The sequence below is a fragment of the Homalodisca vitripennis genome, chromosome 1 (genome assembly GCF_021130785.1).
Source record: "Homalodisca vitripennis isolate AUS2020 chromosome 1, UT_GWSS_2.1, whole genome shotgun sequence".
NCBI lineage: Eukaryota > Metazoa > Arthropoda > Insecta > Hemiptera > Cicadellidae > Homalodisca > Homalodisca vitripennis.
In genome coordinates, this window is record NC_060207.1 from 225,952,008 (window position 1) to 225,968,368 (window position 16,361).

The window sequence follows — 16,361 nt, forward strand, 5'->3', positions numbered from 1 at the left end:
TGTCTTATTGAACAAAATACAAATTTGAAACAACTTTATTTTAATTATAATCTTAATGAAAGTTGCTATAATCGCACTTCATAATGTGTTTTAAATTAAAATTTAACTTTTTATTACCTATATAGATTATGAAGTGTTTTTTGTAATGATTGTGTTACACCTTAAAGATGACTTTTTATAAATATCCCCATTTAAATATTATTATACAATTACATTTTAATTACAGTAATTTTACCATACAGGCTGTTTCTTTTTTGTTTCAAGTTGACTTAAATTCTTGTTGAAACAAAGCTAAATGCAACGTAGAAACCTAATAATCATAAATAAGTAAATCCTAAATAGACACATATTAGGACGATCAGCGTTATTACATTTAAACTGCGCAAAAGCAATAAAACTAAGTTTTCGCTGAAAACATAAACTAGTATTTTTGTTAGGACTTTCATTCAATTCACCAAATAAACTAAACTTACAAAAGAGAATGAAAAACAACCTCATATTGTAATATTGCAATAAACTGCCATATTCCTAAATAGAGTACTAGCTGTTTGGCTCATTATTGTGCATTGTTTAAAGCGTTGACGTCATAGAGTATGTGCCTCTGGAAAAGACATATTTGGAATATAATATGAACAAACGAAGCAAAAATCTAAATGGTCTCAAAACATTTTTGTACTAATAATTATTTATGGATACAGGTTACAGTGTACATATGTGATTACTGGTAACAGTATTAAACTTACAAGACAAAATACGAGGGGCTTCGTGGTATAAATACTAAGCCCAAAAAGTAAAGAAAAATCAAGCAGACGATGGACGACACAGACCAAGGAGAAACAAAAAAAAATGTGAATTGTAAGTTTGTAAGATCAGTTGATTAATTGATTTAAGCCACTGTTCTACTGTGATATTTCTTTGATCAATCTTCATTCTTCAATTATTCACTTATCTAAGCGGCGGCGCTGCGTTTACACTAAGGGCCAAGATCATTGCCGGTGCATTAACTGCATTTTCGGGTGCATTAACCTGTTAAGACGAGAGCAATCAACACAGCTAGAGGTTGATTGTCATTCAGTTAAAAAGGTGTAGTGTTTAATTTATAAGGTATAAAAATGAATAAAATTGCAGTTTTTGGAGCAACAGGCCAGACTGGATTATGTGTCCTGAAATCAGCAATTGAAAAAGGTACGATACGATTTAGTTTGTAGCATATAAACTAAAAGTAACTCCCATTACAATGTAATAGAAAACAAAACAATATATTTCTGTCCATTAGATACAGAAAAAGTAGGCTAGCTTAATCTACTTTCAGTCATTAGCACCACAAAACAGAAAGAAGAGTGTCTATGCTTTGAAATTAACAACAAAGTGTAAGCAATCAGCAAATACAAAACAATCAATTCTTCTGAGCTGTCCAAAAAGTTGTGCAATGGCAAACAAGACCAAATAACATAGGGGAAAAGTCTTCACCATAAAGATAGAAACTGTGATCAAAATGACGAAAAAACCATCAAAGGGTAGGGTACGATAAGCGGACCCGGTTTTTTTATATCGAAATTGGCAAACAATATTACTTAATCATAACCATTGATATAATCAATCGATACTGATTAATTATTTTGAACCATTAACATATTCTACACCAACAGCTGTAAACACTTACAAATAATACTCGTAATGTAATATTTCAATATTTATAAGTAACATTTTATTATTAAAAATGACAGTCAATTTTAGAAAACTAAACGACATTGCTTTGAAAGATGATGACATGTTTTTTGTGACTTCAACATGTTGGACTTATCGTACCCTACCCAAATTACTAAATAAATAAAAAAAAAGGAATGAAGCAAAGTAATCCTATGTTCCTATCTACTATTTGTATAATGCTATATCAAACATAGTTTAGTTAAGTACATGTCATAAATGGATAAAACTGTAAATCCACAGCTTCTAATCACTGCCCGTATTTTTTGCTGTCAATCAAGTTTGTTTTATTCCCTCACCTTATATCAGAAACAAGATGTTCCAAGTTATTGCAAATATTACATTGAATAGTATAAAATCGTGTTGTTGAAAATTGAAGTAGTTGATAAAAATAGAAGATTCAATATATTAATCCATGTTTTTCATCTTTGCAACTCTTACAATCATCTAAAAAATTATTAAAACGTTATTTTGTAATATAGCCTAATTCAATAGTAAAACAAATTGAAGTTGACATAGCGCAATAATAATAGTTAAGTAGATAGGCTACTCTTATTTTATGTAAGTTACAGTTTATGTTCAAGAATTGTTGTAAAGTGACTTGTAGTCATTTTACTTCCATGTGTTATCATTATAAATTTACAAAACAATGTAATCCAACACGAAAATTATATAAATTAATTTAATTAAAATCAAATTAAAGTCATTTGAATCAAGGATTTTATGAATCAGTCTTAAGTAATTTTAAAAAATTATCTGTTTTAATAATAAATACAGTTTCAATCCGTGAACGTAATATTTGTTCTAAAAGTGATTTTCATCAAAATAAAAATTACTGTTAGCTTTTATGCCGTTTAAAGTCTTAAGGATTATCGTAGGTTAAACTACTTGCAGATCATCCCTGAATACTTAGCCTACTGTATATGGAGGAGAAGTGCAGTTATCTGGAGAGAATCCTTTCAACCATTTGTGGTTGAGAGTTGTTGAGACCCAGGAGGGAGCATACTCGTATAGAGGGTTTGCTTCTGATATCCTGTTCTAATTATTTTTTAGCTGTTGTGGTTCAGTTATGTTTTTGTTGGTTTGTGTCATACTAATTGGGTAGGGTACGATAAGCGGACCGGTTTTTTATATCGAAATTGGCAAACAATCTATATATATAAAAATGAAACTGTTCGTGTGTAACAGCATCACTCACAAACGGCTGGACGGATTCGCCTAATTTTTTTTTTAAATTTGTTCGTCTTGATCTGTAGAAGGTTATAGGATACTTTTTATCCCTTTCCCGATTCAGGATTCCGCCCCACTGGTTACAGAAATACCCGTAAGAAATGCATTGCAGCAAACATATGTTATTAAGTGAAAGAGTCTTTTCAAATTTTTAATCAGCTGTTCTTTGTAAACATATATAATGCGACAAAAAATATATTTATATATAAATTTCTTTACACTTATAGTTTTAAAGCATAGAGTAAGCTTAAGAGAAACGACAAATTTTGTTTAAACTGTTTCTGCAATCATAATATATAAAAATGAATGTTTGTGTGTTTGTCCTTTATAGACTCAGAAACTATTGGACCGATCACTATGAAAATTTGTATTTTTCTATGTAGAAGGTTTATACGCAATGCCCATTGATGTAACTAACCACCAGGCTGTACTGCAAGATATAAAAGTTATCAAAGCGCCTGCACATTATAAACTGCAATTACAACACAGTAGTTACGTATATTAAAATATCCAAACACTATTTGAAGGCAAAGAAATATACGGGCAAAGCTTAAGAGACGCGTGCGAAGCCGCGGGAAACAGCTAGTATTACTTAATCATAACCATCGATATAATCAATCGATACTGATTAATTATTTTGAATTATTAACTTAAATAGTCTATATCAACAGCTGTAAACACTTTAAAATAATACACGTAGGGTAATATTTCAATTTTACATAAGTAATTTTTTAATGATTAAAAATGGCAGTCAATTTTAGAAAACTACACAACATTGCTTTGAAAGATGATTTAAGACATAAATAAAATATATTGTTTTTGTGGCTTCAACATGTTGGACTCGTACTGAAAACCCCATTATGTGAAATTTGTGGGAAAGAAACAACTGTAACTGTGAGAGGAGCTAATATGGTCGTCTTCAGTTTTACCTAATTTTTGTTATAATAATTTGTTTGATCACTGTAAATATTAAATTCATATTTTAATTTGAAACATATGATTGTTATTGAGGACTATAGATACTTTTATATCGATTGATAGTCTAGGATTTGAGATGCGAATATTAGGTATCGAAGACTACATTCTTACTAATTTATCTATTATCATTATCTCTACTAATTTATATAATAAATTAATTCTTTTAGTTTAATATTTTAGATAATCTACATTGTTATCTGTTGATAAATATCATGGAATCATGAATAGGCAATAGTAATCATGTACAATTAATAGGAATGTCATCAAATCAATAAATTAAAGTAGTACAATAAGACAGACTTGGTAATGGTAGCTCAAAATATTCTATTATTATTTAGTTTAATGGGTAGACATATAAATAAACGATTTTATCAACCAATAGCGATAGCACAATCCTGAATACACCAGAATTTGGTAATATTCATTTTTCAAATGTATGCAATCAAAATCTAAACATTTTCAGTGACTAATAATATTTATTTACTTGTATTGTTTTTGTTGGATATTCCAGGAGTGAAAATCCGAGCACTGATAAGAGATCTCTCAAAGTTGCCTACAGAATACGAAGGGAAGATTGATATAGTACAAGGTGACGTTCTGAACGTAGAAGATGTGAAGAAGACGTTAGAAGGCCAAGATGCTGTGATTGTGGTTTTGGGAACTCGAAATGATCTTGGTATGTAGAACGCTCTTTGTCTTGAATAATCTCAGATTCTTCCACATCAGAAATTGTAATTAAACAAAAACACCCTATTGAAAACAGTTGAAATCGTATTTTGAGAACATATACAGAGCTAGATCTGTTTATAATTTTTAACCCGCCCTTCTAAATAAAATATTTGTGATGTCAGTATTAACACTTTTTAAATTTACATTCTTGCATGTTAACCCTTTTAGCCCCGGCGTCCGATATATCGGACAGAGGTGGTCTAGCTAAAATGCCCAACGTCCGATATACCGGACGTCTCGAGAAATTTAATGTAGCTGGCTAATAATATGTCCAAATGCCATCACTTTCGGTATAGTAGTCGGTGAAGAAACGGACTACATGCAAAAACAATAAACCTTCCAATTGGCATCGTATTTCGTCGTCATTGAGCGTAGTTTATTTGTCGATGTCAGTTGTCAGACGACTTCAGTTGCATTGTTGTTGTATGCTGACTTATAACCTCAATTAGTTTGCGTGATTGAAAGCGGTTGTTTTTCGTGTGATTTATTGTATTATTAGTAAAAAAAACATTAGTAAACGTCGTAGAGAAAAGTTACCAGTGAGTGAAAACACTTTGATAAACACTGGTACTTTGGCATTATACGGACCACACCCATACATGAATCGTTATTTGACATTTTGCTTCTACTGATTACTAGATTAGCGTAGAACAATATTTCGTCAATATAAAACAGGAATTGTCTTATCGCAAACCCCTCCCCATCCTCAGACAGAGGTCAAAGTCGAGCGGTCTCGTAGATAAGTGATTGCAGAGTCCCGCCGCGCGGCCTGCCGTAATCGGGATTCTCGAGAAAGATAAGATAACAGCGACAAAAATACCGATCACAATACCTGGAAATTCTTGTTGATTAATGGAATGTTAGTTCTGTTACTCAACTACATCGTTTTATAACGTTCTAAGTTCATTGAAAAAGGTTTAAGCGTTGGGGGCTTATAACGGAATCTTACCCCATTCCCAAAGTACCATAAAATGTATATATTGTAAATATTATTTCTTTTACTTTTTTGAAAAATTAAACAAGTTTTAGTCGTACAAACCATTACAATTAGTTTGTGTTATTTTACAATTGTTATTATTTCAAAAGTGCAAAAACAAGTAAACATATCTGTATACTTCTACTGACGTGTATGTGGAAATATGAAGAAGTGCTTATGCAGCAATACAATTAATTGGATATATCTCCTGCATTTATCAAGGAAAGTTCTTAAAAATTTTGTGTGTGTAGTAAGAAATATGTGTACAACAAAATTGCTTCATTTTTCAGGGGCTACAATTTTTTTTTCTACCGTTTATGTATGTCCAAACTATAAAAAAATAAAAAAAATTAAAAAAAATTTATGTATAAATACGCTAAAAAAAAAACAAATCATTCTGTAAAAGTACTTTTTAACTATTACATCTAAGAGTACACTTATTTTTTAACAATTTAAAACAAAAACCTAAAAATTATCTTCAAAAATAAGAAAACTAAATGAATTTTCCCTCAATTCTGCACTACGGTCCCTTATCGCCATGGGCTTTCTGGCAAGTCCATGGAAAAAATGGCTGGGGTTAAAAGGGTTAAATAAAGTAGAAAGAGCTATTAGTTGAACAGTATTGGTTTTTTGTTATTATTACTGAATTAAACATTGATGAAAATACCAGATTTTCAACCTCATAACAAGAGTTAATAAACCCCATGCGATTTCTCGGTGGCTGGGCTTTTTACACATAAATAATATTCATCCAGAAATAATTTGGTTACCTTTTCTACCACTTCAAAATTGTGTGACTGCTTCTCAGAAAATTAAGTAAAAACAAATTCAACTATGGAGTCTGATTTTCTTTTCAGAAACGTTTTTGAATTCTAAAATTTAAATAAGTTAAATAGAGTTCAGATTAATATTGTTTATTTGCATTGTTAAGTTCATTTTTATCATCCATTTTATTTTATATTCAAAAGTATATTTTCAACATTTAATCTCTTAAGCACTTTTGTAGATTTTTTTCAAATAATTAAGAAAAGTACATTTTGAAGTAGAATAAAATATATAAGGGTTTTAAGAAGATAAAGGAATTATTAGGAAAGCATAGATGATCGACATTTTGGATAGAAGACCTTATCCATTGTGCATGAAAATGATTTTAATGTAGGTAAACTGTTGTGGATTTTACTATTCTGCGCCGAAATGTCCTTTTTCTTCATACCAAATTTGATTAATCTTTTCATACTGACTGGTACAAGCTCCAGCTTTATTACTCTTTCTGAAATATAATAGTAATCTAACTGTATGTCTTCTTTTCACTGAAAATATATAGAGAATTTTCTTTTTTCACAGATATATTTTTCCCCATGAATTTTTTCCAACATCCTTTAGATTCGTTTTTAAACACTCCTGAAAATATTTACTTCATGAAATATAAGTAAATATTTCACTGCCTTGGTGGTGTTGTACTGGTAAAAAAATGGATCGTTCAGTTTCAATATTTCTACACATGGTATTTATTAGTTGGCTGAAAAAGTTCTTTCGACATTGAATTCTTCCACTTTACATCTGGTGATTATTTGAGTTTATATTGCCACACTGCTGGGCCTACTGTAAATACTAATATTGCTACAGTATTCAGTACAGCAATTATCAAGTCTATTATTCACATAAAACAGAGGATTTTCCAGGTGGTTTTCATCTAACTTATCACTTTTGCTTCAAAGGACGCATTCATATTTAGACAGTGGATATTGATCCATGATGGATATGAAGTCCATCCACGTTTAAGGTTGGAAGCAAAGGTCACTGTAGAAAGGTTCATACTAGAAAGTTACAATTGACCTTATCAACTTTGTGAAATATTTAACCAGATTTTGGAAAGATTGGTTCTTCTTTGGTTTCAGCCATTCATTTACATGAAACACTTGTTCGTTTGGATGTTGATGATGGTTTAAGTTTCATGCTGCAATTGTAGTGGCATAATTATGTAATGTTTTCATTTAAGTTGTTGTGAAATTCATTGATTTTGTTTTGTGTTCAGGTCCAACAACAGTGATGTCGGAGGGGTTAAAAAATATACTTGCAGGAATGAAAGCACTGAATATCAATGTTGTCTCTGTGTGTCTCTCAGGTATGTTTCATATCTTTATACTTAACTTGTCAGTTTGATTTGTAAATGTAATATTTACAAGGGTGACATATTTTACTGGTTGATATTAACTGATTTATAAAAGAGATTTTCTTGTGAGTTTTCATGTGCACGGTTTCGGCTCAGTCAGATAATATGTTTCTGTCAAAAATGTAATTTATGAAGATTTATGGCTTAGCATGTAAAACTTGAATAATGAAACCACATAAATGGTGTTACTAAAACCCTTTACATGATAGTATTTCATTTGTTAAATTTCACCTTGGCAACAAAACTTTTGTGGCGATTTACAGTTTTGTTAACCTAATCTCGACAATATCTTAATTTGCAAACAATGAGTCCGTAACATTTATTTCAATTGGAAAGTAATCGTACAGGTGCAATATCCTCATGGTGTGATTACTTTTGGTTTTAATCTAGGATTTATTAAAATCAAATCTTAAAAAAAGAGCTGGTAGTAAAATTTTGTATTTGCTTTTTTTAAGATTTGTTGTTTGCATTGTAGCTTTGTAACCTTAGGCAAACCAAAATTTATGATCACTTCTTATTTGTTTTCTTTCCTTTACTTTATTTAAAACCAGAGAATATAAATGTCATTTTAAATGATAAGGCAATTTAAAAGAACACAATACTCTGAAGTTTTCATTTGCCACAAGTTAAAAACAATATTAATCTGTGATTTTGAGTAAAAGAGTTTTTGTTTATAAAAATTATTTTTTAGGTATTAATATCATAATAATTGTTTAGATCATATTTTTATAAGATGTAAAGATTTATCGTGTTGTATTACTACAGTGTTTGACATTAATTTTAACAGTTCACTGCCTGCTTGGTTTAAAAATTTTTCAAACAATAAACATAGTTATTATCCAAACATAAACAAAAATAACCTTCCCAATGAAATATTTTCTACTGATTATGTTTTATTAAAAAGAAACCTAAATGAAATGTCTTTTGAGAATATTTTTATGAATACTGATGTAAATATATGTTTTAACACTTTCCATGATATTTTCAGTAATATTATAAATAGTTGTAAGAGGTCTAGAAGTATATATGAAAAGCTGTGCAGGGCTAAAAAATTGAGTCCATGGATTAATGCGACAATTCTGTCAAAACTGAATAAAAAAAACTCTTATATAAAATACTAAAACAAAGATTGTATGATCGGAACTATATAAATTATTTTAATTGTTTTTGTGAACAAGAAATAAATGAAACAAAACATGCTTACTTTGCACAAAAACTTTTGTCTTTAATAAAAATGATTCAGCAGAAAAATGGAAAATAATAAATAGTTTAATAGGAGTAAATAAAAGTAAAAATATTGACCAAGTGGAGCTAGGTAACTGGAGCTACATAACAAAGAACTGATAACAGAGCCCATGAGGTAAACAACTACTTTATCAAGGTACAGTCAGTTCAAGAAAATGTTGGTACGAGTCAGACTTTCCACCTCAACCATACACTATCTTCTTCTTATGTATACCAACTACAGAGAATGAAGTGTTGGAAGTAATAAGAGGTTTTAAAACAAGAAGTCTAGCGGTTTTGATAATATAAATACTAATTTGATTAAGCTAGTAGCAGACGTTATATCACCGGTTTTCATCATATATAATTAATTTGAGTTTTCACTCTGGGGTATTTCCTGACTAACTAAAAACAAGTGTAGTAGTCCCTATTTTCAAAAAAGGAATTTAAATAAAATTAGACAATCTACGTCCTATTAGTTTGTTATCTGATTTTTCTAATATGTTTGAAAAATTAATGAAAGTTAAGCTTATTAACTATTTGAACAGTATATCTTTTTTTAGTGAAGATCAATATGGTTTTAGAAAAGGCAAAAATAGAGAAGATGCTTTAATAAATGTAACGGATCTGATTTATAGCAGTTTAAACAGTGGAAATAAGGCCACGGGCTTGTTTATTGACTTTAAGAAGGCTTTTGATTTGGTAAATCACAGATTGACTTACAAAACAATGACTTGCCATTATCTGTGTGACCTTAACTACAGTGACTGTGTACCTTTGACATATTGTGTAACCACTAAGTCTTTTTGTCAAACATAAGCATGTATTAAGCAAATATTCAAAGGAAAGGTTGCTTAATTTATTTCTTAATCAAACAAATATATTTCAAAGTGTTTTAACCATAACTAACACATTGATATGGGAAAATTTTAATTTGCAGTAATATTTAAAGAAAATCTGAAAACATTGTAGTTATTTATAGTTTTTACTACTGTTTAAGTAGAATCATTCTATAAACACGATCACCAGAAATCAGCATTAAAATGAACTTATCAAGAAAAGAACTGAAACAGTTTGTGTTTCTCAATTGGTATTTCCTTAAAAAGTTATTTTGCTTTTTAATTACTCTTGTTTTTTTTTCTTTAAACATTCAACAATTTTCATTATAACACTTTTATTTTTTTTTTGCAGTTGGTGTAGTATTCTTTTAAGAAATGTAGTTATTCATAGAATGGTTAATGCCTTTTGAATTTAAAATACTGTAAGTATGATTCATTCTTAGAAATGATTCATATAATCCAAAAATATTAAAGGACCTAACATTTAATATTGGCTTCATTTGGGGTTGTAAAGGGGCTTTTAATAACGTTTGTTAGTGTACCATTTCTATTGCACCTATAATAATCAGGATTCGCTTCCCATTGTTGCAGCATTCCTGTTCAGGAAGCCTGAGGAAGTCCCGCCCATGTTCCACGAAGTCAATGCTGACCACATGAGGATGTTCAATGTGATGAAGGCTTCCGACCTCCAGTGGATCGCAGTGTACGCCCCTCACATCGCAGACGAACCCCCGACAGGGTACATCACCAAGCATGATGAGCCACCCAACCACAGAATCATCTCCAAGTATGACTTGGGCCAGTTCTTCTTGGATAGTGTGTCGATGCCGAACATTACCAGAAGATCGTTGGACTGGCTAGTAACCCCAAAAAGTAGTCTAATCTACGCAAACTATGTTAGAGATTCAGTGATCAAATGCCTCTTTACAGTTTATATTATTGTTGCGGAAAAATTCGAATTTATATATTATAAAAAATAGAATATGCTCATTTGTGGTCTGTGGATACTCCAGTAAACACACGTGTTTTTATAAAATTAATGTTTGACTATTTTGCATTTTCAAGGATAGTAATGACCAGTATATTGCAGTTTTTAGGGTTCTATCAGATACTTGGAGTGGAGAATACTATATTATGTAGTATAATAAATTCTTGATGATACAGGGTAATTGAGGAGATGATGATCCATAACCACGGCTGACCCAGGATTATGTCAGTCAAAGCACATAAAAATGTAACAAGCACAAAACCAACAATTTGAATTAAACAATAATTATACATTCCAAATCAGTCAAAGTTAATTGTAACACAATGTACCAAGGAAAGCCTTGTAAATCACCATTCCAAGAAGAATGATCAAATTCAATCTTTTTTAGTTATTTCTAAATAAAGATTCCTAAATTTATCCCACTTTTATGATCTCTCCTTGAGCAATATATGCCACCCAAAATAAGAAATTTGATTAGTTAAGAAGAAAGATGGGTAACTGGGAAAGAAAACAAACTTGCACAACCCCGGATTTCTGATCCTTATCTCACCTTCATGTACAATTTCAAGATATTGTTAATTTACAAAGGTTGATTCATCCTGAGATAATGGGGAAAGGACCAGAGACTAGTTACTTTATTTAGTAGTTTTAACTATTACTAGAAACGGTTTACACCAAAGAATCAATTGCTTTCCCTACAAATGAAAATCGCTTTTTATTTAAAAAGGGCAAGTTATGAATTTAATTCATTTTCCACGATATATGAGTATAAAGTGTACATTCTTTGTAACAGCACAAATATTATAATTATTTTATCTTTTTTTATCATTATCATTCTTTTGTTGTGCCTTATGTTAGATTGAACAATCAAGTCTACATTTATTTTAATTGCAAGTTTAATATATGTTAAATATATAAATATTTAAGACTGCCACAGCTATAAATTTAGTATTAAATAATATGAATAAATGTATACATAATTATTAATTCTTTCGTATTGTTCTACCTTTACTTCATTATATAGTAAATGTTATTAATGTTTGTCAGTGCTAATACAATACTTGTTTATTGGTTATGTTTGCCATTTTTGTACCATTAAAAGGTTTAGGAAGTATATGTGATTAATTTAAATGTGTAAGTTGCTATACGATTGAAATATTATGATAGTCATACAGAGTCTATAAGTGAAATATATTTTTAAAAGAACTGTTTTTTATAGCTGAAACAAATAAAACGAAATTAGTGACTGTTATTTTCTGTAGTTCTTCCTTTCTTTCCCATTTTAAAATTTTATATGCATATATGAGAGTTGTTGGGCTTTATGAAATGTATTAATTAATTATGAAAATCGGTAATGCAATCAAAGAGTTTAATAAGACAACAGAACCACATAACAAGAAGTTTGGTAAAACAGTAATTATATGTTAGTGCAAGTTGTGCTATTACACTATATTGCAACAAAATATCACAAGTTCTGGAAAAGACAGTTTATTCTTAGCACAATGTAAACCCTTAAATTTTATTTTATTCCAACAAAGCAGCAGAGAATTAGCAAGTTTTTTGCAGAGCTACTTTACTGTAATATTCATATTGTTTCAAAAGTCAAACTTAAGTTTGTGCCTCTGTCATAAGAAATGATATTGTACCGATTAAACAAAAATGGTTAGTAAATAGCCTATAGTTACTTCAAATGATAAGATTTCAGTGTTTGTAATCTGTAACCGTTGTGTAACAATTGTGCAAATTGAGAGTTGACATTGATAAACGCTGCTCTCCAAATTGGTTATGTAATTACCTAGAAATAACTTTATAAAGTTAGGTTCTTTTGTTCCATTCCATATAGTCTGGATTTATTAAGCATCATTTATACATGATAAAGCTACACATGGTTATTATCCTACACAATTACAACAAAGAAATGGTACTTATGGATGTATTATGGGTATGAAATTTGGTGCACTGTTGCCGTTCAGTCTTTATTTGCATTTATCAAGAATATAAATGGTATCAAATTTGTTGTGTATAGAGTACAATTTCTGTTACTGTAGTGTCACTGTTTTTGAGGAATTGTCAGTTCATTCACTACTTGGATTTTCTATAAATTCCTTCAAGATGTACACAGGTCTCTTGAGAAGCCATTTCTTTAGCTCCTCTTGCAGCCTATTTCCAGTAAGGTTTTAGACGGTTGGGAGGATGTTTTCTAATTTTCATCTGGCATAAGAAGGTCGCTTTTTGAACAGAAAAAATCACAACATGAATGAGATAGAAACTGGCCTGGAAGTAATATATTGTAATAATGGCAGTTTATTATCAACATTGAAAGAATACAACATTAATGCAGCTTTTAAGAGTGAAGACGGTATTAACCTACAATACAAATCTAAAATCATCTTCAACGCCATTATCAACAGTGTGAAGGATAGTGCCAAAAATTGTGTAACATGTTTAACTGCTGATCTGAATCATTAAATAATACCAAGGTATTGTATACAAAAATGTGGTACCTATTTTTTTACTGTGTTTGTTGTGTTCCGAGAAGATGTGTTCATTTTCAATATGGTTTAAATATATGTGAGCCAATACACGTAGTGCAGTTTATTTAATGAAAAACTACAATATAAATCTGATATCATCTTCAACACTGTTATCAACAGTAGAAAGGATAGTATTCCAGTCAGAACAGCTGATTGGAACAATAACATCACACAAGAGACAGAACCAGCAAATGAGGTTATGTAATTCCAGTCGGCCACCTATCGTTACCATGCTGCAGTATGCATGTAACATTTGTTTTGTGTCTATGTGCAAGTGATATTATTGTGTAATTTTAATTTTATGAAAAAAACCATCCACCACCATGGCTATAAAGGTCCAACGATGAAGGTTGACCTTCGAAACCACCATAAGAACACATGAAATTAGATTGGATTGATGGTAATGTAAAACCTAGATTATTTTTGAAGTTCCACTTTAGGACATCATCTCTTTTAGATAACTGAAGAACCAATCTTTTGCAAGTCTTCTTATTCCAAGATGTTCCAACTTGTTGGTAAGCAGTTGATGCACCAGGCAGTCAAATGTCTTACTGAAGTCTAGGATAACAGCTGATACAAATGATCATTTGAAATTTATTCGATAATGATTTAAATTCAATTTGTGGTGGCTTTTGTTGATTTTGCTTTCAAAAAAACCGTGTTGAATTGGTATGATTAGATTGTGTAATGTGAGATTATTTTTGAGATTGTGGAGATGAGTGAGATTGGTCTATACTTATCTGTCTCTGTAATGGAGCCCTTTTCATATTTAGCATAAATTGTACTGATCTCCAACGCTGATGAAAATTCACCAGTCCAGAATGATTTATATAGATTATGCTGACCAAGGGTTCAATCAGCTCATCTGTACTGTGTTTTAGTAACTTAAAGGAAGGTTCATCAACACTCCTAGAATTCTTTAATTTGAGAGAGATCGTATGGTATCTTTTACTTCTATGTTTATAGTGTGAATAAGTTTAGATCGGGATGTGGTGTTTGTTGGGAGGCTTATGTCATCTGTTCATCTCTATCTGCATCATGGTATTGTTTTAGTGTTATCTCTGCTATTCCTGTGAAGTAAATATAAATAAGTGCCTTGATATTGATATCAATTATGTATAAAAGTGTATGCTTTCACATACAAAAAAATTGTTACATAAAGTTTACTTGAATTTTGTATGTATTAAAACAGTACTCACTAAAAACACCTGCTTCGTACTTACTTATATGTAAAATTAATTTGTTGGTTGTATGGTTGGTCTATATTACAAATAAGTGTTACGAGTTCGCAATAGTCTTGCAACTACATACGAATCCTTATTTTCCAACCATCAAATTCTACACTATTATAGAAAATAAGGTAAGAAACTTTAAAATAGTGTATCTCACAGTAACATTATTTTTTGTTCTTACACTAAACTATCGGTAAACAAACAAATCAGAACAAAAAAGACTATTTTTTTGTTTAATAGCCAATCAAATTATTATTAAATAATTTTATACTGTGGACAATTTTATTATGAATAAATTGTATGTATATATTTTAATATGGTACTATACTTATAATCCATTTATAAAACATAGAACTTTTCCTATTTTCACCTTTCAGTAAAACCTTCAGTAGTCACTTCAAAAGTATGTACCAGAAAATATTACAAACACTTTGATAGTCCTGAAGGGTTAAACATTACCATAACTATGATACAATCAAATGACTTCGCTTACACCCTAGTCGCTCTCCACATATAATCCTCAATTCACTCCTCTCTTGACGTTTCATTTCAGTCTGCCATTCCACATTGACTTAAAAAGAGAACCACCACACCGCTTCAAGAGAAGTTGACTGAATGGCTATTTACAAAACCATTCTACAATGAAAAAGAATTTTTAGACTCACTTATTTAATGTAAACTTTTAAGTAACTTTTACACCATGTACTGATCTCTATGATTATGTCAATAAAGAATATTGTCTATTGTCTATTGCTTGGCCAGCTTATCACGGAAAAGTCTGCCAATGTCTTCTCCAGCCACTGCCTGCTATAGCATTGGTTTACTGGGTTAAGTGCCCAATATGTGAAGCCTTTACCTCTCACCAAAATTTGACTTGTTAAAAGTTATCCGTATGAGTTGGAGTAGAGAAGTAATGCAACTGGTAACACTGTGCTCTTCCTATATTCACAGCACCAACTTTAGACCCCTTCTCCTTCTTCTTCTATGGGGCGGCCTCTTGCCATGTACTTAAGGCTCAAGGGCCTTTTGCGCACCCCAGAAACACACCATGAGGCCTACCAGTCTATGATTTCAGCAGTTCTACAAACCGCAAAAACAACCGATCGAGTTCTTGTGGGGAAATTCGCCACCCTTGTCCAAAGTACCAAAGATGGTGTTTGGACTTGCTATTGCAGGGCTATATACTGCTCCCTTGCTATTGCAGGGCAGTCAAAGAGCAGGTGTTCGGCAGTTTCACATCCTGCCATCACACATTCGACAGAGCAGATCCTCCCGAAGAATACCGACTGTGTGAAGATGCTTCCTCAGGTGACCATGTCCCGTAATCAGACCTATAACCTTAGAATTCATCAATTTATTTAGTGAGAGAAGGTCAGATGCCACCCTAAAGGAAGGCTATTGTAAAACCATTCTGCTCATTCTCAGATCCTGATGGAGCCTCCACCTTTTCTCCTGTCCAGTAAGATACCATTCTGAGACAGCCCCAAAGGATTCACACCTAGAAATGCCACAGAACGGTTCAGGTCTCATCATATTGGACGCTGAGCCCAAGTCAGCCAGGACATTAGCCCTTTCATTCTTAGAGATTCCCTCATGACCAGGAACCCAACAGACACATTGCTGATTCTGACTAGGGAAGAAACGACTTGATAGCAATCCCACATAAACCACACAAGTTTGGAATTAAAAACACAAGAGTCTAACGCCCTCAATGCTGCTTGGCTATCTGTGAAAATGCTTATCATCTTACT

At 31.3% G+C, this 16,361-nt stretch overlaps 1 protein-coding gene across 1 annotated transcript; it reads left to right on the plus strand.

Moving 5' to 3' along the window:
* The first annotated feature begins 861 nt into the window (after positions 1-861).
* Positions 862-12,096, plus strand: LOC124353100 (flavin reductase (NADPH)-like). The gene is made up of 4 exons (XM_046802923.1): positions 862-1,185; positions 4,427-4,591; positions 7,656-7,745; positions 10,448-12,096. Exons 1-4 carry the CDS (start codon positions 1,113-1,115, stop codon positions 10,834-10,836), a joined length of 717 nt encoding a protein of 238 aa, XP_046658879.1. The 5' UTR covers positions 862-1,112; the 3' UTR covers positions 10,837-12,096.
* Positions 12,097-16,361: the final 4,265 nt, after the last annotated feature.